General features: G+C 44.7%; 3 protein-coding genes across 10 annotated transcripts in view; 2 read left to right on the plus strand and 1 right to left on the minus strand.

The window, feature by feature from the left end:
- ANKFY1 (ankyrin repeat and FYVE domain containing 1) overlaps positions 1–5,621 on the plus strand; it is an 81,095-nt gene extending 75,474 nt beyond the window's left edge. For all 5 annotated transcript variants that reach the window (XM_023530454.1, XM_011359790.2, XM_011359791.2 and 2 more), the window contains 3 exons: positions 653–799; positions 2,285–2,375; positions 2,999–5,621. In XM_023530454.1, coding sequence (XP_023386222.1) covers positions 653–799; positions 2,285–2,375; positions 2,999–3,131 — 371 coding nt within the window. In that variant the 3' untranslated portion in view covers positions 3,132–5,621. The remainder of the gene's footprint in view (positions 1–652; positions 800–2,284; positions 2,376–2,998) is intronic.
- A 1,473-nt stretch (positions 5,622–7,094) lies between these two features.
- LOC105291805 (neuferricin) lies at positions 7,095–19,309 on the minus strand. Of its 4 annotated transcripts, none has more exons than XM_023530456.1 (5): positions 18,927–19,309; positions 15,324–15,464; positions 14,456–14,642; positions 12,838–12,876; positions 7,095–12,310 (listed from the first exon to the last, which is right to left on the minus strand). In XM_023530456.1, the coding sequence occupies exons 1-5, from the start codon at positions 19,174–19,176 to the stop codon at positions 12,094–12,096; spliced, it is 834 nt and encodes a 277-aa protein (XP_023386224.1). In that variant the 5' UTR covers positions 19,177–19,309; the 3' UTR covers positions 7,095–12,093. The 4 variants fall into 4 exon arrangements, with proteins under 4 accessions (XP_023386224.1, XP_023386225.1, XP_011358091.1 ...); XM_023530457.1 differs by having other exon boundaries at positions 7,095–12,362; XM_011359789.2 differs by lacking the exon at positions 12,838–12,876 and having other exon boundaries at positions 7,095–8,190.
- A 322-nt stretch (positions 19,310–19,631) lies between these two features.
- ZZEF1 (zinc finger ZZ-type and EF-hand domain containing 1) overlaps positions 19,632–19,924 on the plus strand; it is a 108,254-nt gene continuing 107,961 nt past the window's right edge. Inside the window, exon 1 of the mRNA XM_011360058.2 lies at positions 19,632–19,916. Within this exon, the coding sequence (XP_011358360.1) occupies positions 19,773–19,916 (144 nt within the window). The 5' untranslated portion in view covers positions 19,632–19,772. The remainder of the gene's footprint in view (positions 19,917–19,924) is intronic.

The following is a 19,924-nucleotide window of genomic DNA, read 5'->3' on the forward strand; positions in this document are numbered from 1 at the left end:
AGGCCTCTCTCATGGTGGTGGTGTACATACCAAAAATCACTGTTATTTTGTGTAGCTTTCTTTTTTTTTTTTTTTTTGGCATACTTTTACATTTATTTTCTTGCTGAATATTCACAACAACCCTATAAGGTAAGCAGTAAAGATAGTGTGTCCCTGTATTTCGAGTAAGGAAACAAAGATGAAACCCAAATCTCTTTCTTCCCAGCCCAGGGTTCTCTGATATTTTTGCTGCTACTATATATTCTCATTCATTTGTCCTCATGCCAAACAGAGCCTCCATGGCCTTTGGCAGTTACCAAGGAAAGGAACAAATAGTTTGTCATCAGTTCTTAACCTTGGGAAGAGTTCTTGGCTTTTATACACAAATGTGTTTTTTAAGCTGACAGCGTGTCAGCCCTGGGAGTGAGCTGCTGGAACCAGCACATGCTCTAGTGAGCACTATTTTCTAGAAGCAGGTAAATAGGCAGGCAAGCAGGTGTTCCATGTCCAGGCTTCTGAATTACAAAGAAGACCTAGTGTCAAATACCTAGCTCTGTCATATTCTAACGAGTGATTCTGGGTAAATTTTGTAAATTCTCTATGCCTGTTTCCTCATTTGAATAATAACCTTTATCTTGCATCATTTAGAGATTTAAATGGTTTTGTTTTCCAGTGCTGCTTTTAGCATACATGAAGGGGAATGCCAACTTGTGCAGAGCCATCGTCCGATCTGGGGCTCGCCTTGGGGTGAATAATAACCAAGGAGTCAACATTTTCAACTATCAGGTTGCCACCAAGCAACTTCTATTTAGACTGTTAGGTGAGTGGCCCACTTTCTGCTCTTTTAGTGCAAGCACAGTTAGTGTGGATTAACCAGATGTATGGTGATCTTTAAATCTCACAATGACTTGCTTCAAGATCTGAACCAGTAGTTTTCTAGGCACCACATAGGACTTTTTTATGAATGCCATGCAGGGCCTGTGAGCAGTGGTGGTGGTGGGATCACTATTAACAACTCTGTTCAGGGACTCTGCTTTGGGGCCCCTGTCAGTGTCCTACTAGAAATTCATAAGTTCTAGGCAGGTCACCCTTACCATGGCTCTGGGCTGCTGATCTGCACACCTTTCATCCTTCAGTTTATTCAGATTTTCTGCCTCCTTCAGAGAGGCCTTCTGCCTCAGCCCCCACTGACTCTTTCTCTGTGTACCTTTTGTGAAGAGGAATGCTTCACTCTGGATGATTTCATACTCGCAAGTCTTTACTTGTCCTCACTGAGGTAACAGAAAGAATCAGAATGCCTCAAGTGCCCGCATGTCACCGTGCTGTCATCACCAATAGTGGAGACAGAATGAGGTTATTAGCCCTATGGTATGGTCAGAGAAGTGCACTCAGAAATACTTAGTGGCTGTGTGATCTTGATGTAGGTGACTTGCCCAAGGTCATGAAGCTGGTTTGTAGTGGAGCCAGCACTAAACCACACTGTTTCTATGATATCTGGTCTACTTTTTGCCATGTACTTGGTCGTCAGCCTTTTAAGGGCTCAGAATAGGATTCCATCACAGTGCCAGTGTATAAGAGCTCAGTAATGATAGATTCGTGATCTGTCTCCTCCCTGTGAGCTCACTCTGCTGTGTATAGAGCACTCAGAAAAGTGCCTGGCATATAGTTAGTGTTCAGTAAATAAATACTAGTGATTATTGCTATTATCTATAGTGATAACTCCCAACCTAAATACCCCACAACTTCTGCAAACTCAAAACTGAACTCCTCATCTGCTTTGGTTCTTTCTCTTCTCTGCTGGCCGTCTCACCATAGACCCAGTTACTCCACCTAGAAACTGGGAGTCACCTTTGTTTCCTTCCTGCTTCCTGCCTCCCTCTCACACCCTGCACTTCTGTTCACTCACCAACACTTACAGATTCTGCCTCATCAATTTTTCTTGTTTTAGTTCCTTCTTCCCTTTACCATTTGACCCCTACCAGTCTTTGTAGCTGTTGGTCTGCTCTGTTACACTCCAGCCATCCCTGACTGCATGTATTTCCCTCACAGACACTGTACTCTTATACTACCTTGAACACCCATTTCCTTCTCCCCCAGTCTGCCTGGCAAATGCTGGTTCTCCATATTCCCTTCTGTGAATGTTTCCCTGACCCGGTTAGAATGTATTGCTTCTTCATCCCTCATGTCACTCTGCAATGTGTTGCTTTATTTACTGGTCTGTTTCCTTGCTCCTTCTGAAGCTCCAAGTCTTGCCTAGCGCAGTCACTGTCTGACAGAAACTAGTCTTTTCCTGCCTGCGTTACAGATATGCTGTCCAAGGAGCCTCCATGGTGTGATGGCTCCAACTGCTATGAGTGCACTGCCAAGTTTGGAGTCACAACTCGCAAACATCACTGGTAAGACTCCACCCCCATCACTTGCCAGAGGAGCGAGGGGACTTGTGCTGATGTTATCGCTTCTACCCTTTTCCATGATAAGCCATGATCTTACCAGGGTCCTACACTGTCCTGGGCAAAGTTTGACCAAATGGTGTGATGAGATGACAGGGCTCTGCACATCCATAATGGTGTAGGGAAGGCAGGGAGCACTCAGACCAGTGGCTTTCCTGCTGAATGTTGGGGTTCCCAGGTAGCCCCAGGCTTTCTGCTTGCAGCAAAGCTGAGCTGAGGTCCTGCCCTCCCAGCAAGTGTGCTTCCTGGCCTGAGCACAGGCTGCTCTGCCAAGAACTGGGGAGCCATTCCTATGAAAATAAGATTGTTCTTTGGCTATCGCTGAGCCTCTCTCGAACTTTAAAGAAAGAGCCTTCTCTAGAATTACTTTAACTATTGGCTAGAGTTTTGTTTTAGTGGACTAAAAATTATGCATGCTTTGGTAACTTGGCTGACAAGGGGCAGACCGAACACAGAGTACTGGTCATGAGCTTGCCTTATCTTCTCAGGGTGCTACTGTGGCTATCCCCGTGCCAGGAAGCAGTCTGCTCTTCAGTACTCCTCTCATACTTCTTTCTTTGCTTCTACAGTCGTCACTGCGGACGTCTTCTTTGCCATAAATGCTCGACCAAGGAGATTCCCATTATAAAGTTTGATCTGAACAAGCCTGTGCGAGTTTGCAACATTTGCTTTGATGTACTGACTTTGGGTGGGGTCTCTTAGCCCCCAGGAAGGTCGAGGTCACCTCCCCAGCAGCTGCTCTGCTCACCAGCCTGACTCCACCCAGAGCAGGAGCTCGCAGTCGTCTTCCTGCGGCAGTAGACTGGAACAAACAAGGACCATGTTGTGATAGATTCCATTTCAAATGATTCTGTATGATTGTTGGTGTGTCAGATTGTGATTGAATTCACTAGATGTCTAAGTAATCGGACCAGGTCATTTAACCTAAGTGGCAAATGTGTAATAGGAATTAGACCCATTCTGCTAGCAACATAGAAGAACACTTCGAAAACCATTTTCTCTTCCAGTAGCTTAGTGTTCATCTCAGAGCATTCATGAAAACTTCCTGCCTGGGCAGACTTACTAGGCAAGAGCCTAATAGTACAAAGCTGGTGTCTGGCTGCTCCACGAGAGCCTGCTTTACTCTAGGGTGAGTGGCTGTGGATTTTTCTGCACAGTGTTTTCGTAAAGATTATAGGATCCTCTTGCCCTCACGTCTTTTTTTTTTTTTTTTTTTTAAAGCTAAGCTGTAATTTTAGTGAGCTACCCCTTTAAAAAAGGTGAAGTCTTTCTAAACAGGGTTCAAAGATGAGAGCTGAAAAATCGTGGCCTTAACAACTGAAAGCTTTACCAGTATTCATGCTACTCAGGTGTCAGGTGTGCACTTTGGCAGCTTGACACCTCCTAGGTCTCCTCCTCTCATCTTGCTATGTCCTGTCTGTGGAGTCCTCAGTCACTCTGCCCCTAGGGAGTGGTGGAGGAAATGCACTTTGATTGTGCTGCACTTTTTATATAGCTGCATTATTGGCAATTCCAATTTAAAAATCCATATTCAAAAATACCCTCACACATTCATGCATCAGTGATTCTAATGATCAACTTTGGACCTCAGCTCACACTAAGTCTTAAAAGAAAAACTCCTGCAGAATGTCATTTGGAGCAAGAGAGTTAGTTACACAGGCCAAGTGATGAGAAGGGGAATCTTCAGCCTCAGGCTGGCAGGTCCCATCTCCTTGACATGAATACTTCCTGTTGAAACCTTTCCTAGTTATGCTGTGAGTGCTGTTGGTCCCAGGTTCCAGGTCCAGTTCTGTGTGGCTTGCCCTGCCCTATAAGAGCCGACGGCCCTGGCCAAGCGTGTGTAACCCAGTATTGGAAGGCTCTGGTTTGTATGCTGAACAAGGCCCCCAGAGCTTATTGGGCTTTAGTCGCTGCTAGTACATATATTAACCCTGAGGTGTTAAACTTCTTTTCTTTTGAAGGTTTGGCCAGTTTTTTTTAAAAATGAATATATAAACTTTTACCACTGCTTAAGCAAAAAAAAAAAACTGAGATGAACAATATGTGTTGTACAGTTAACACTCAGAGATTAACAATCTTAATCATATATGATTTTTTTCAGACTTTTAATTACCACTACATTTTTTTTCCATTAATGAAGTATGGATATATGTGTAAAAGGGACTAAATTTTTTTTTTGCAACAGCCTGTTTTTTTTTGTTGTTTGTTTTGGATAGTGGTATGTCCTCTATGTTGCTGTAGATTTATATATTATGTTGCCTAAATATGTTTGTAAAATGAACTGATAATCCAGAGTGCTACTTGTTTTTTTAATATTTCTGTGATTTATAAGATATATCTGCTTTCTATGTTAATATGAGCTCGTGCACAATGTTTAAAAGAAAAAATGAACTAGAAGAGTTGGGGAACTAAAAGTCTGTGACATAGTTGACATAGAATTTTTATAGAAAAAAGAGTTTTGGCAAACACTTGACCATGTGAGGCATGTGGTCAGTTTCCATTTTCTGTTGCCTGAAAAGGGCCACGAAGAAATAGGGCTTAGTTAGTTGATTCTTTAATTAGAAAGTAAGATGATCATGCTTCAGTATGAGTTGAGGTGGTCAGTACTTTTATACTTGTTCTTTTAACATTCATGGCGGAGAGAGGAGGATGGGAATTCAATCAGGGATGAGGCTGATTATCTTTCCCCTGCCCTGCCATACCAATTTCAACAACAGTCTTGCCTCTAATTACACTTAAAATCATGTTGAAAATATGCTGAGTCACATTTCTGTTTCTTTACAGAGTCCAGAGATACCTATAGTACTGAGTAGCCATGGGTTAGGGGAACATTTGTGAGTTCTGCATTGGCTTCAGGGTGCGTTCTTGTAGATCTAGAAAAAGCACTTTGTGATGGTCTTAGGAAATCTCCCTGACCATGCTGATGCTTCCTAAGACATACTCAACAGGTTCCTTGAGTGTTGGCTGCCCTGTTGGGTCCGCCCCATACACTGCCCTGGCTGGGACTTTATACACTCAGTCCCCTTTGTGCTCTCCAAGCTTATAAGACTTAACTACAGAACTGCTTAGCCGTTCTTGTTAAATTTTAATCCATAGCTTAAATACTAGGAGCAAAACTCAATTTTATTCATTCAGAAAGTTGCCAATTGTGAATGGGTAGAACAGGAAGAATAAACTTTACTGAAAATATAATTTGCTGCATCAGTCAACATTGTTATGCTGAATTAGCTTTTTAACTGCCTCTTGCTCATCACCAGATTTATTATATAGTCTATTCTTAAGTTTTTTTTTTAAAGACGAAGGTACAAACCATGTGCTATATGTAAATCAAATGGCTAAAACTAACTTGCTATGATCCTCTAACAAGAATTTCCCGCAAACTTAAGTGCCTACACGTAGGACTTTTTAATTTTCAGTTATCCTTTTAGTGATGTCTCAATGATGTGTTAGAACATGTGTTCCATTTGGAGTTTGTTGCCTGTGCACTGTCAACCCCAATTACCAGTTTAGTTGAGGCTGGATTAGATTGCTCAATTCACCTGCCATATTCTCTCCAGGAGTGGGGTCCCTGTGACCATTAGTCCTCTACCTCAGAGCCCTGAGTCATTTCCGATCATCCTGTTCAGCTTCCTCACTCTTCTCCCTGAATGGGGTGCCTGCATGGAGCTCAGTGTGCCTGTGGGTTCACCACCATTCCCAATTCATGCCTCGCCCCCCAATGTATTGAAGGGTGTTGTGCTAATCTTGACCGTAGGCATGAAATGGAGGGAAAGTCTTAGGAGGGGGAGAACCTTGATCTCCATTTAGGTTTCTTTAATCTAGAGAAAAAGAATACTGTTGAATTATGTAATGCTTAGACTTGAAAGGCAAACTAACTACCCAGGTGACAATAGCCTGAGCAAGTAAATGTAACTTCCACGAACAGACCCACTTGGAGCTTGCAGGTTGAGACTGAAGGAGCTCCTGAAACAAGCTTTCTTCCAGGACCTGGGATTGTTTCTCCCAGGACAAACTGCAGAAGATCTGGGCATAGGGCTGCAAACCTAGTCCCTCCTAATCTGAAACACCGAAGCACCCCAACCTTAGCTGGGGAGAGGAGGAAGCAGAGGGGAAACAACTTTGTAAAGAGGTTTGGAAGCCACATTCTCACTTTGTGGAAATAATTTTGTAAGGAGCTGATTGTTTGACAAGATATAAACTAAACACATTAAATTCCCAGAAGTATCATAGATGCCTTAAAGACTTTATTTGGAAGATCATTGCCTATATGGTTCCTTTTTGTGTGTGTCATAAGTGATATATTAACCTGTTACAACTGACAACACTGGTTTTCTATAGCTAGGAAGTCTCAGATTGGCAGACTGCCCAATTTAATGACTTGTTCTTTTTTGGCAGATGTATAGAGCTGGCTGTTACCATGACATACCTGTGTGATACCAAGGGAAAGGGCAGTAGCTGGGTAGAAACTGCAGGCACACATTCGGGTTGATCACCTTGGCTTTCAGGCCATTTGGGGTGGTGCTCAGTGTTGGATGATGGCATCATATAGGACCATGGCACTTATCAGCATTGTTTCTTTGGAGTCCGTGTAATGGAATGTATTTTTCAAATATTGATATTTGCATTTTCTGTAACAATTCCTTTTAATAAAATAAGGTAAAATTGTGCATTTAAACTGGAAACTTTAATAAGACATTTGTAGTTATTTTTAATGCAGAAATACCAATAAGCATTAAAAACAAACAAACAGATTTTTTTAACTCCTGACGTGAGTAAATTTCTTTAACAGCTACCCTCTAGGAAAGTTTGAATTTCGAGCACTTTTCAGAAACACATTGTTGACAGTAGCCAAAAAGTAGCTATTTTAGGCATAATGACCACCTGCCTGGATTTACTATGCTCTTGGCCCAGACTTCAGCCCATGGCAATGTGTATGACCACAGCTGTACAGTCTCAGTCACCTGACCCCGCTGAGGCTCTCCAAAGGACCCTGGAAATTCCCTGACTCCATTATTTAGGAGAAACTCAAGAGATTCCACCCATGATGAGGTTTCTGCTGGTTGCAATCTGAAGGGAGGACTGACTGGTCCTGTTAGGTTTCAAAGAATACTAAGGAAGGTTTAGGGAGTTGCACATTAAAATCTAGTGACCCATAAAGCCCTATACAAATCTCGTAGCTCACCTGGCCCTCACTTTCTTGAACTAATATATTCTCTTTCTTCACCTGTCTTCCATTTTGTTTACCCCGTAGTTCAGACCTGCCGTGGTGATATACCATTTTCTGGTGATATGTCATAATATGTGAGTATAAACAGGAACCAGGCACGCATCGACTTTCACATATATTTGCCCAGCCAGGGAAGAGCACTGGGTTTTCTGCTTTATCATTGATTAGCCAAAATTACTGGGCAAGTTTCATAATTTCTGTGCTTTAGTTCCTGGATCTATAAAATGGAAATGACCACGGTCTTTCTTAGCTCACAGGGGTGCCCTTAGGAAGGTGATCAGTAATATGTCCTTCCTCTCATGTAAGTATACAGATTCTGCCATGCACATCGAGAGTCCCCTCCAGTGAGGGCTGATAAGAGCAATGTCTGATGCCTACTTGCAGGAATCTGGGGGCTGTGGTAGGTGGTGACCTTGAGGTTGGGGGGTTCAGCCCAGGGTCATCCTCTTCTGAGCAGCACTGCAGACTTCTGAATAGACACAGCCCCAGCCTGTCCATAGGGGTCTTTCTATCAGGTCACAGCTTGTCCTGGAGCTAAGCAAGCAAGGGATAGAGGTGAAGGTTTGATACAGTTCCCTTTGTTGTACAGTCAGGCAGTGGCTGAGCTCTGACCAAAAATTCCTGGGCTCTTCACTCTTAGTTCTGTGTCTATTGGAAAACTGGAATCTCAGAATTCAAAGGCAGAGGTTACAATTTCCTTCAGCATGTTGGAGGGCAGCTGCCCAGCCTTTGCTTTAACACTGCTCACTGGTGTGGCAAAGGGAACAGACTTGGGTAAAAAAACTCAGCTTTGTCAAATGATGGCTGCTGTAACCATCATTAGAAGAAAGTGGGGGGCAGTGGGATATTTATGCCCCTTTTCTGGACTATAAAATGAGGACCTCTCAAGACTGGCATAGAAGTTAAATGAGAACAGATAAAGCTCCCTGCCCAGTAGTTGCTCAACACATGTTTTCTTCTCCATTTCCCTCTGCCAGCAAGTCTTAATTGCCAAAGCTGAACTTTCTGTGGCTTTCAACAGAGAGGGACTGCCTGCCTCCCACATGGTTTTGCCTAAGGCCACCTCTACTGGAGAGAGAAACAAGAGGCATTTCTCCAGTAACCACTCACTTTCTATGGCTGAGCCCTTGGGACCATTAAAATGACAACCTATTCTTGCTGCATCCCTTAAGAGTCACCCACTGCCCCTTTGTGAGGAGGCTCTTTTCTGTAAAGTAAGTGTTTGGTGTCAAAGAGAAAATGAATTCTCAGCAAGGAAGTGAGCAGCCTGCTGAGGCTGACCCCAGTGTGTTTTGCAGTGTGAGCTAGGGGTCTTCATCTGGTAGAGGTTAGGCACCTTCTAGGTGCCTTCCAAGTCCACATTTGGCTGGGAGGACTCAAGTTGCCTTATTTTGCTGCTCCTTCAGTTTGTTCTTGGAAATGTCTGAACATCTCTGGACTGGCCCCCACACTGTTGCTGCATTGCTATCCCAAGAGTGGCTTCTGGTTGCTCTAACCAGGGGTTCACTCCATCATACTGTAAGCTCCTTGAGGTCAAGAGCCTTGCTTTGCTCCCATCCCCAACCCCATGGCACATAGGTACTTGGTAAATATTTGTTGAATAAGGAGGACCAGAACAGTGGTAGTGACTAGTTCCCGGTTAGCCTAGAGTTGGGAGCTGTTTCCAGTTACCAGGGATACCTCAGGCACTGAGCCCAAGGGCTGTGTGGAACTCAGAGCAAGGTCCTAATCTCAGCTCTCCTCTTTGCTCCTGCTCCAGAGAGGGCAGAGACATACCAAAATATGGAGAAGTGAAAATTGCACTGAATCAGGACCAGAACCTTGAGTTCTAGGTTCAGCCCCATTGCTCTGGTGCCCTTATTAAGTTCTTCAGGCCTTGGCTGCCTCACCACCAAAATAAAAGCTAACTGCACATTTCTCATGTGCTAGGTATTATAGATTTAGGGGTACAAAACTGAGTAACCATTGGTCCCTGTTCTCAAAGTCTGAAGTCCAGTGCAAGAGGCCATTAGAAACCCATGGTTACAGAACACTGATATTTGTTATTTGAGGAGTGAACACAAGGAATCTGTGTTACGGGAACCTAGGGGAAAATCCAACTGGTGGGCCAGTGGTTAATGAAGGCTCCCAAGAGATGCTGATTAAGAAGAGGTGTACAAATTGAGCGAAAGAAGAGGTATCATTCCAGGCAGAAGAGACAGCCTGGGCGAAGGCATGGTAGGCATAATGCAGTGAGGTGGAGGCTGGAGGGAATGGTGTATGTGGGAGGTGGAGGGATACAGAGGCTGAGAGGAGACAGACTATAGAAGGGCCTTATGTGCCATGCTGCTGAAGAGTTAGCACTTGATCCTTAGAGATATGGGGAACCACTGGAGAGGAAATGCCCATCATCGAGAAGGATGACTCGTAGTGGTGTGGAGGGTGGACTGGAGGGAGGGAGTGCGGTTAGACTCCTGCAGTAAACCAGGTGAGAGATGATAGCCTAAACCAGAGGAGGAGTGCTGGGAATAGGTAAGAGGGAATGGAGAGAACTGAGGAGGTGGAGTTGCCAGGACTTGGAGATGGGTTGGGAGGAGGGGAACAGGAGAGGAAGGAGTTGTGGATGATCATCAGGATTCTTCATATAGTATGACTGGGTGTATACAGATGGTGATGGGAACCATCACTAGGGGGACCTAGAAGAATAAGACGGAGAAGATGAAGATCGAATGCCAGAAATGAGGTACCTACAGAAATGCTCAGGAAAGCCGCCTGGACTAGATACATATTTGGCAGTTTAAGTGGCAGCTGAAGTAGGAGTGAGAAGAGCTAGTGGGAAGGGGTTTATGGAGGAGAGGAGGCTTTCAAGGAATGTGGCCATGGGATTTGCCAATACAGAATTTATCCTGTTCAGCAGAGAAGAGCAGAAGTAAGGTGAATGTGGGCTGAGGAGTAAAGATAGTACATGTGGCTTCTTCAAAAAACTTATCTGTGACAGGAAATAGATATGGTGCTACAAAAGAATGTGGTATTGAGGGGAGAGTGTTTTATAATGTGAGGGAAGTGACCTGTTTAATGTATACTTCGGAGGAGGAGCCAGGAGCAGGGAGAAGTTAAAGGTTCAGGAAGAGTAGGTGAGGACGATCCTGGGGTGGCAAAAGGAGTCAGGAGCAGAGTCCAGGTGTAAACAGCTGGGGCCACAAGAGCAGTGGACCATGACTGCTGAAGGGGAAAGAGCCTCCATTTTCTAGTCAGTGAATCTGGAAAGCTATTTAGTGAGATTAATGATAAAAGAGAGAGAAAGGAAGAAGGATAGGGAATGTTTAGAATAAGAGTTGAGGGGATTGGGAAAGGAGTTGAAGTGAAGGCTCAGATGAGGAGATGCCGTGAATCTGTAAGAGTTCGGCTTCATTTCCTTATCTGTAAAGTAGGAACACTCCTTGCCCTCATCTACTTAAGAATCCAAGAGGTAATAGGTATGAAATTTGTCAAGTGTAGATTACAGATGACCTGGGACACACAACCCACTGGAAAAGCTGCAAGCCGAGCCACCATTAAGTTTAGGCTGTTGCAGGTGTGTCCAAACTTGGATGTTGTGCTAACCAGTAACCTTGTTAGAGATGTCAAACCACCTTTTGCTCAAAATGCTGACTTCTCCCTTTGAAAACACCACACTTAATTTTAAGTGTTTAAAATAGAAACAATACTCTTAAATTGCTGCCTTGTTCAGAGGCATCTGGATTTGCCACACCCATATAAGCAAAAGCTTTTCTAATTTCCAAAATTAACTCTTTCCTATTTTATTGTCACCTCTCATTGTATTGGCCCAGCTCAAATCAACTCAGTGTGGCTTTTGGTTGTAAATTCAAGTTCATCTTAGGGTAGAGGTCTTAAAGGTTATAAAAATCAGGGGTCACAAGTTTAGCCATGGAGGAGCTTGAAACAGAGTTATATTGATGCTGTTAATATTTTTGTCTTTTCTAGATGTGCCTGCTTGTTTGAGTTGTAAGGAAATGATGTAGTCCCTTTTTGCCAGTGCCCCCAACTGGGTTGGGGGTTATAGGTAGGGTCCAGGCTGGCAGCTGATCTGGGCAGCTGGGAGTCTGCAGGAAGGAAGCTATTAGAGTTCAGAGCCCTTTGCTTGTCTGTCCAATTAGTTTTGAGTTGGTCATGTTTGTGCCCATTAATATCTGAGGGCTCTGAAAGAGGACGGCACGTAGATCGAGGGGAATAGTGGCAAAAACAGGCTGGCCAATACTGGGCGAGTTGCCAAGCTCTGGCCTCAGTCATCAGAATGCTGAACCCATGGTGAGGGAGCATGGGTCACCTCTGCAGAAGCCAGAGTCCTTCTAGGCTCTCTTGCTTGATGTCAGGAACCATCTTAGAACACATGAGTGAAGGGCCTGTTAGGGTTCTAGGCAGGATTCTCTGTGGGTTATCAACATATAGGGTACCAGCTTAGAGTGGGAAGGAGCATGTGCTGGCCAGGGGTGGGCATCCTGTGTAGTCTCCCAAGTTGGGGTGGTCCAAGTCCCCACGATTGCTGTGTGTAGGGTTGTCCAGAGTCTGGTCACTAGGGGGGCCAGTTGTTCTCACACACACGCAGTGGGGCTCCTTGGCTCCTGCCTTATACAGCTTCCTGGGGACGCCAATCCAGTCTCTGCTCACACCTCCACTGAAGGTAGAAGGAAAGAGGACTTCTTAAAAGCATGAACTTGTGAATCTCTCTGGGAAGGGAAGAGAAGGAAGCAGCGAGCCAGGCCTGGTGAAAAGTAGAAGCCATTCCACTTCCTGTCTTGGCACTTTCCTAAGGCGGTGGTCTGCAGTGTCCACTCCTGAATCTCATGCTCTCTCCTACCTTCCTATTGTTCTTTCCATGCTCCCCTGGCCCTTCTCTGTGCCTTCTCGGGAGGCAGCACTCTCTGCACTAGTGATAACACCTGTGAAAGGCTTTCCCCCAACAGCCTGTGAGCTTCTCAAAAGCAGTATCTGGCTCTGATTCTCTTCTCCCTCACTACATCCTAGCACTGGGCTGTGTCTTAGGTACTTGGGTAGGGGTGGGCAATTGAGGCAAGGCCTGATGGTTAGCCTTCTTAGGAGGCCCTTGGCTTTCCTGCCCCTTGCACGGGTCCAGTCCTTGGTGCCACCCAGCCCAACACAGGCTAACCAACCTCCTATCCTGGGCAGAGGGACCTAACTCACCTTAGGGTACTGAGTTCAGTCTCCCATGGACTCACAAGCCTTGCAAAAGGAAAATGAGATTCTGTTGTCAGTGGTCCTTACTCCACACCCACTCCCTGCCTTCAGGACCTGTTTCTCCCAGTCTAAAGGGAGATGCATACATGTGAGTAAAAAACAAATTGGGCTGCGGCATAGAGATAGGGCCAGACTCCTTGGTGTGAGTCTGGAAGAGCTTTATGGGGAAGACAGAGCCTATGCAACTCAGTAATGAAAGCAAGAAGGGGTTACAAAGACAGAGATGGGGCTGTGGGGAGGGAGAGAGAGGTAGGCTCTCCAAATGAGCAAAGTCAAGCATTTAAATGCACACAGGCCTCCGAGTCCCTCCTGTGGAGGACCAGTACTGTCTGAGGCCACCTGCATTCAGACTTGTGACTCAGAAGGGCTCACCTTTGTCCTAGCTCTTTTCCGTAAAGTGGGCAGGCCGGGTTCTCATAGCCCCCCTCTTTCTGGAGACATAACACTGGAGAAGGTATAGCTTCAAAACTGGTGGCCGAGAGAGAAGGGGCTCTCCTTCCTGCTACCTTCACCTCTGCACCCCTGAATTAAGGTGGAGGAAATGTCTAACAGATACAGTGGCTGGGCCTAGAGAAAGCTGGTGGCTTTGGCTGTTCTCATCCACACAAGGAATCAGTCTCAAGGAGAGCAAAAAGGTATGTATGGCCTCTCCCTGAGGAAGAGGGTGGATCTACACCACTTAGCACTCACAGAAGTGGCTCTTCTCACATAAGCAATAGCAAGAAGAGCCCCTCCATAGTGAGAACAGAGTTCTCTGCCCCTCCTTAGTGAGAACAGAGTTCCCTGCCCCTCCTTAGTGAGAACAGAGTTCTTACTTTGAGGCCTTTGAGGCTGGGGGGGTTGTCCCGTTTCTGCCTGCCTTTTCCTCCTTATCACAGTAAAGGAGATTTGAGAGACTCGAACTGCATTTGAATCTGGGCTAGCCTGATTATAACAGCAGGAAAAAATTTTTTCTCCAGCTTCCCCAAACCAACCTGGAATAATCCCCATGGCATTTATCTAAATCTGGCTCACCTCACTTTCTTATTACAGAAAAGATGTTTCCATCTAGCTTGTACTTCTTGGAATTACTCAGAATTTGCAGTGTTTTTAAGACAGCACTTCAGGGTATCACTGCAGGTGGCCATGCCCACCTCTTCATTCCTGTCTCCTATAGACAGAAATGATTTGCACTGACAAATAGGAAATGGAAGCCCTTGGATGGATGAACAGGCCAAAGCAAGCAAGAAATAGTACTTGTGCCTTCTTGTTCCCAGGCCAGGGGTTCTTTAGCAGGGTCTTTGAGGACTTAAAAAAAGAGTAGGGGGCGGGAAGGATGCCCAGGTCTAAACCCTAAATCCAGTTGTCTGGAGTGAGGTCCCACTATTGGAAATTTTTTAAATTGCCCAGGAGATTCTAACATGTAGCAGAAATTGAGAATCACTATCCCAGGGCACATGTTCTTTTGAAAAAGTTCCCCCGGGTTAACAGTTAACTTATAGTTTCATTGAACAACACAGACAGAATGACCTAGAAGTTAGATTTGGGAGAGAGGCAGAAAGGAGCAGAAAAGAAGCCTGCTTACCTCTTTTGGGAACACCAGAACCTGCTGCCCCTGGTTGAGCTCCATTCAGCGTTGCATGGTGGAAATTTCTGCTTCTCTTTCAGTTCCTGTTTATTTTCCTCCAAGCCTTTGGTGATCATGGCTTCTACCTGGGTCAGTTCTGGCATAGGTAGCCCATCTTCTCCGTAGAACCTTCCTATCACCCTTCCTGTGGTGACAGGAAAGCTGATGTCAGAGTAACAGTGAGAGGGAGGCATGAACAGATGCTTAGTTTTTCAAGCGGTAGATGTGAAAAAAGCCCTCCAACCATTCCAGTTTATAGTGGTTGCAAAGCAATCTTGTGCTTAGTGTCTAACATTTCTGTAGGACATTGTTAGGTGTCTTCCTATTTAACAGGTGAATTCCCCCATGTCTCACCAGTAAGTAACAAATGCAGTATCCCACAACTGGCTTTAACAAATGTTTGATTAGCATAATTTCCACCTGGGAGACAATTCATTCAGGATAGACACAGGCTAATGTTTGTCTTCTTAGAGGACAAAATAAAACTGCACACACACTTAGGCTTCAAGCCTTCCCGACTGTGAGCTAAAGCTGGATGCCTGGAACACAGTGAGAAAGGGAGGCTGCCCTCCTAGAGCTTGTTGTTCAAGGGTGGCACACGCAATCACTGGCTTTGGGGCCACAGAAGCCAAAGCAAGTAGCCGGGCAATCATTTCCCAAGATTAAGAGTGAGGGAAACAGGTGCCCCAGCCATTTTCTTCTGGGACTCACTGCACACTAACCACAAGAGTTTTGAGTATAATCCCCAAAGAATTCTATCTAGTCCCTTGAAAAAACTGCAAGGAAAATAAATGAAATCTTTGGAAATGATCTGTGAAATACCTACCAACAAATTCATAATTCTTCTCATAGAATGACAGCCAATTCTGAAGTGTCAGCATCTCAGAAAATGACAAGTCAGATACATCATCCACAAGGCCTGCTTCAGAATAGTCCCCAGTCACAAACGCTCTGGATGCGTCTCGGCCTGCAGGACAGATGTTTTCAGTAGATTAACTTATAAATTACTGACACCGTATCAACTCAAGAATCTATTTTCTGAGAAACATCCAAAAACCTCCACTCTTCACCCCCAAGCAAAGCTGATCCCCACTCCTTTCTCATAGACACTCCTGGATCTTGGACATACATTTTGGCATTTAATTACTTTCAGCAACATTTAACCCAGCTGACTACATCCCTTGGCTTTCATGACACTACACTCCTGGTTTTCCTTCTACTCTACAGCTCATTGTCTACCAGCCTCATGGATCAATTCTTGTCCTTCACCTCTGCTCCCTCCACACTCCCTACCTGACAATCTCATCTACTCCCATGGTTTCAAATACCATCTCTATGGCAAAGATTGCCAAATTTGTATCTTTAGCTCAGATTTCTCTTGCGCTCCAGGCTGTATATCCAATTCTCTACTCAAAATCACTCACATGTCTTACAGACATAAGTTCAAAATGTCCACACTGAACTAATGGTCATCAGCATCAACCTCAGGAAACCTGCATCTATTCTAATACTCCCTAACTCAGTAAATATCAATCAGTTGTTCAATCCAGAAATGCAGTCCTTGACATCTCCTTCATCCTTTACATCCAATCAGTCCCCAAGTCCTATAATTTTTTCCTAAATAGTTCTTGTATCAGTCCACCTTTCTCCATCTACCACTAAGCAAGCCCAGGCTATCATCATTTCTCATCTGAACTACTATAATAAACCCCTAGTAGTTCTCCCTACATTCAATCTTTTCCTGCTAATCTGTTTTCCATACAACTGATGTTTTAAACACAAATTGATCATGTCATTCTCTTGCTTGGAAATTCTCGGTGGCTTCCTTTTGCTCTATGATAATGTTCAGATTCCTTAACATGCCATCCTGGTCCCTGCACCAGCTGCCGCCGACCTTGCCTTGCCATTGTGCTCTCTTCCTCTCCCTCCTCCTCCTAGGTTAGGGCCTCTGGTAACACCAGTATGTCTTCCTTTTTAACACTCGTCACATAAATAATTTATTAATTGTTTATGTGATAACTAATATTTTTGTATTTTCACAAATTTTTTATCAGGGAAACACCACATTCCTTTAGTTTTGGTTACTCAGCATCTGATAGTACCTTTAGTAAATTCTCAGTAAATATTACTGAATGAAATCAATATAGTCAATTGATTTTCAGTAAGGGTTCCAGGATAATTCAAAAAGGGAAAGAACAGTCTTTTCTACAAATGGTGCTTGGACAACTGAATAGCCAAATGCAAAAGAATTAAATTAGATCCTTTCCTCACACTATATAAAAAATTAACACAAAATAGATCAACGACCTCAATGTATTAACTAAAACTATAAAACTCTTAGAAGGAAACATAGATGTCTTTGTGACCTTGGATTAGGCAATAGTTTATTAGATAAGACGCCAAAATCACAAGCAGTCAAAGGAAAAATAAATGAGATTTTATCGAATTTAAAAATGTGTGCTCTAAAGGATAATATCAAAAAAATGAAAAGACGATCTACAGAATGGGAGAAAATATTTGCAAATCATATATATATATGATATAGCTCTGGTATCCAGAATATATAAAGAACTCTCACAACTCAACAATAAAATGATAAATAACCCAATTAAAAAATGGATAAAGGATTTGAATAGACATTTCTCCAAGGAAAATATACAAATGATCAACAAGCACATGAAAAAAATATCAACATTGTCAGTTATTAGAGAAATGAAAATCAAAACCACAATGAGATACCGTTTCAAACCCACTAAAATGGCTATAATCAGACAAAAAAGAGACAACAACAAGTTTAATGAGGATGTAGAGAAATTGGAACTCTAATACATTGATGGTGAAACTGTACAATTGTGCAGCCACTTTAGAAAACAATTTGGCAGTTTTTCAAAAAGTTAAACATAAGGTTACCATATGACCCAGCAATTCCACTTCTAGGTAAATACCCGAGAACTGACAACATGTTCATAGAAGCATTATTCATAATAGACAAAAGTGGAAACAACTCAAATTCTAACAAATGATGAATAAAAAATGTGGTAAACCTACACAATGGAAAATTATTTGGTAATAAAAAGGAATGGAGTAGTGATACATGCTGATACACCATGGATGAACCTTGAAAACATTATGCTAAGTGAAAGAAGCCTGTCACAAAAGACCACATGTGTGATTCTCTCAGAACAAGCAAATTGTTAGAGACAGAAAGTAGATACTAGTTGTCAGGGGCTGGAGTGAGGTAGGAGAGTATGGGGAGTAATTGTTAATGGATATGGGGTTTCTTTTTGTGGGGGTGATAAAAAATGTTCTGGAATTAGATAGTGGTGATATTTGCACAATTTTCTGACTACTTTTAAAACCACTGAATTATACACATTAAAAGGGTGGATTTTTAATTATGTGAATTATATCTTAATAAAATGATTAAAATATTGAGTAGACGAATGAATCAATAAATCTTCCCTACTAGACTGAGTGGTGGGGCACATGGTCATAATCTTTGATTTCCCAGCATCTGGCACAAGGCAGGCTACATAGTAGTGGTCAATAAATGGATGTTGAATGAATAGTAGGCATAAAGAAACTCAGACAGTGGAGCGTACTGCAAAAGAGAAATCACCCCAGAAATGGAGGGTTTTATGCTCACACTTGTGCATATAGCTATACCCATGGCAGGATAAGTTTCCTAAAAAGTGCCCTCACCTGGCAGGTAAATAAAACCCTTGATTCCAGTCCCAGTTCTACTTGTAACTCACTGTGTAGCTTTTGATAAGTCTCTTCTCTAGCTGGACAGCAGAATAAAATAGGGACAGCAGAATAAACTTCATTTGACAAATGTTAAGGCCTAACATATGGACGGTTTTGTTCTAAGTATTGAAGTAAAGGTGACCAGATACCTTCCCTGCATTCTAACCTCATAATCTTTTTAAAGAAAGGGAGACAAGTACATCTGTACTTGTTTGTACTAGAAGCAAGAACTACTCAAACCAAATGTACTATTTTTTAGGGAAAATTTCGGGAGGGGAGGAAACTCAGTATTGAAATCAGTAGGGAAACTCTGAGAACAGAGATGGGGTCTCATTCATCCCCGTGCCCTGAGAGCCACGCAGTGTGGCACAAAGCAGGTATCCATTGAGAGTTTCTGCGGGTAGGTAATGGGTAACTAACAAGAGGCAGGAAATGTGTTTCTCGAACCTAAGTCAGGAAGAAGGATGGGGAACGATAGGGAGGGTAAAGGCTGGTAACTGCTTGCCGTCGTCCCGCCCAAGTCAGAGCAGAGGTTGGTGCAGGTGAGCCCGGCCTCTACGCTAGTCTAATGAACATGGGGAGGAAAAAAGCAGATGAATGGATGAACGAACGAACGAACAACGTGCAGCCCGCTACCGGCCCTCGTTGGAGCAGGTAAGGGAGTGAGCCGCCTCGCTAATACCTGCGAAGCCGCTATAGTGAGCCCCAGGCTCGTAATGCCGCCGGCCGGAGGACACATCATAGATGCGGCCCAGCAATGCCAAGTAGAGGCCCGGGTCTCCAGGGCCGCCGCGGTAGCGGGCAAGCTCCCCAGGTACGAAAAGGCGAAAGCCAGCGCTGAGACTCCACCAGCTCATCAGCCGTGCTGCCATCACAGCCACCGCCACTGCGGCCAGGCCTAGCAAGAGCCCACGGCCGGGGAGCAGCAGCATTTGGACAGCCGCACACTCTTCGCTCTTCTGAAGTTGCCGCCTCTCCGCCCGCAACTAAGATGGCGGAGATGCGGACCGCGACGTCACCGGCGCTACGCTCTCTCTCCCTTGTCCACCTGTCACTGAGGGGACAATGGAGGACTGAATGGAAAAAGTCCAGCGAAAGCTCACTTCCGGGCTCCGACTGTTTCTCGTGCTCTTTCAGCACATATAGTGAATGTGGAGGGATATCGAGGAAACGAACAGCGAAAGGCCTCTTTAGCTTGCAGGTTGTCCACCCCCAACAAAGATGGTGGCAAAGGGGGCTGCGGGATGGCGCAGACAATATGACAGCAGTGCCCTATCAGGACTGCGGGTTCCCTCCACCCTTTGCTGAAGCTGTCCTCGCTTGTCCTCTCACGACAGCTAGTAAAGTCTGCTTGACGGCGCCTTAGCGACAGCAGTCCTCACTTGACGGCGAGGAAGCCGGAAGCCGCGCGGCTGCCGCCGTCGTCTCCTCCCCGTCCCCGCCCGCCGGGCGCCGTCGGAGGTTGACAGGTCCAGGCGGGGAGGCGGCGGCGGCGGCGGCAGAGCCGGGCGCCCAAGACGGACACCCCATGGGGAACGCTCCAAGTCACAGCAGTGAAGACGAAGCAGCAGCCACTGGGGGCGAGGGCTGGGGCCTGCACCAAGACTGGGCCGCAGACTCGGGCACGACCCCCGGCTCGGGCCCGGCGGCCCCGGCTCTGCCGCCAGCCCCGGCGCTGCT

The sequence above is a fragment of the Pteropus vampyrus genome, unplaced genomic scaffold (genome assembly GCF_000151845.1).
Source record: "Pteropus vampyrus isolate Shadow unplaced genomic scaffold, Pvam_2.0 Scaffold50, whole genome shotgun sequence".
Classification (NCBI taxonomy): Eukaryota; Metazoa; Chordata; class Mammalia; order Chiroptera; family Pteropodidae; genus Pteropus; species Pteropus vampyrus.

Bases quoted from the DNA above. Each gene is read 5' to 3' on its own strand.
- LOC105291805 (XM_023530456.1), bottom strand. From the start codon at position 19,176: ATGCTGCTGCTCCCCGGCCGTGGGCTCTTGCTAGGCCTGGCCGCAGTG. The intron at 15,465-18,926 runs GTATTAGCGAGG...TCTGTCCTGCAG, and splicing joins TCACTATAGCGGCTTCGCAG to GCCGAGACGCATCCAGAGCG. The intron at 12,877-14,455 runs GTAAGCAGGCTT...TCCTTTTGCAAG, and splicing joins TTCTGGTGTTCCCAAAAGAG to GCTTGTGAGTCCATGGGAGA.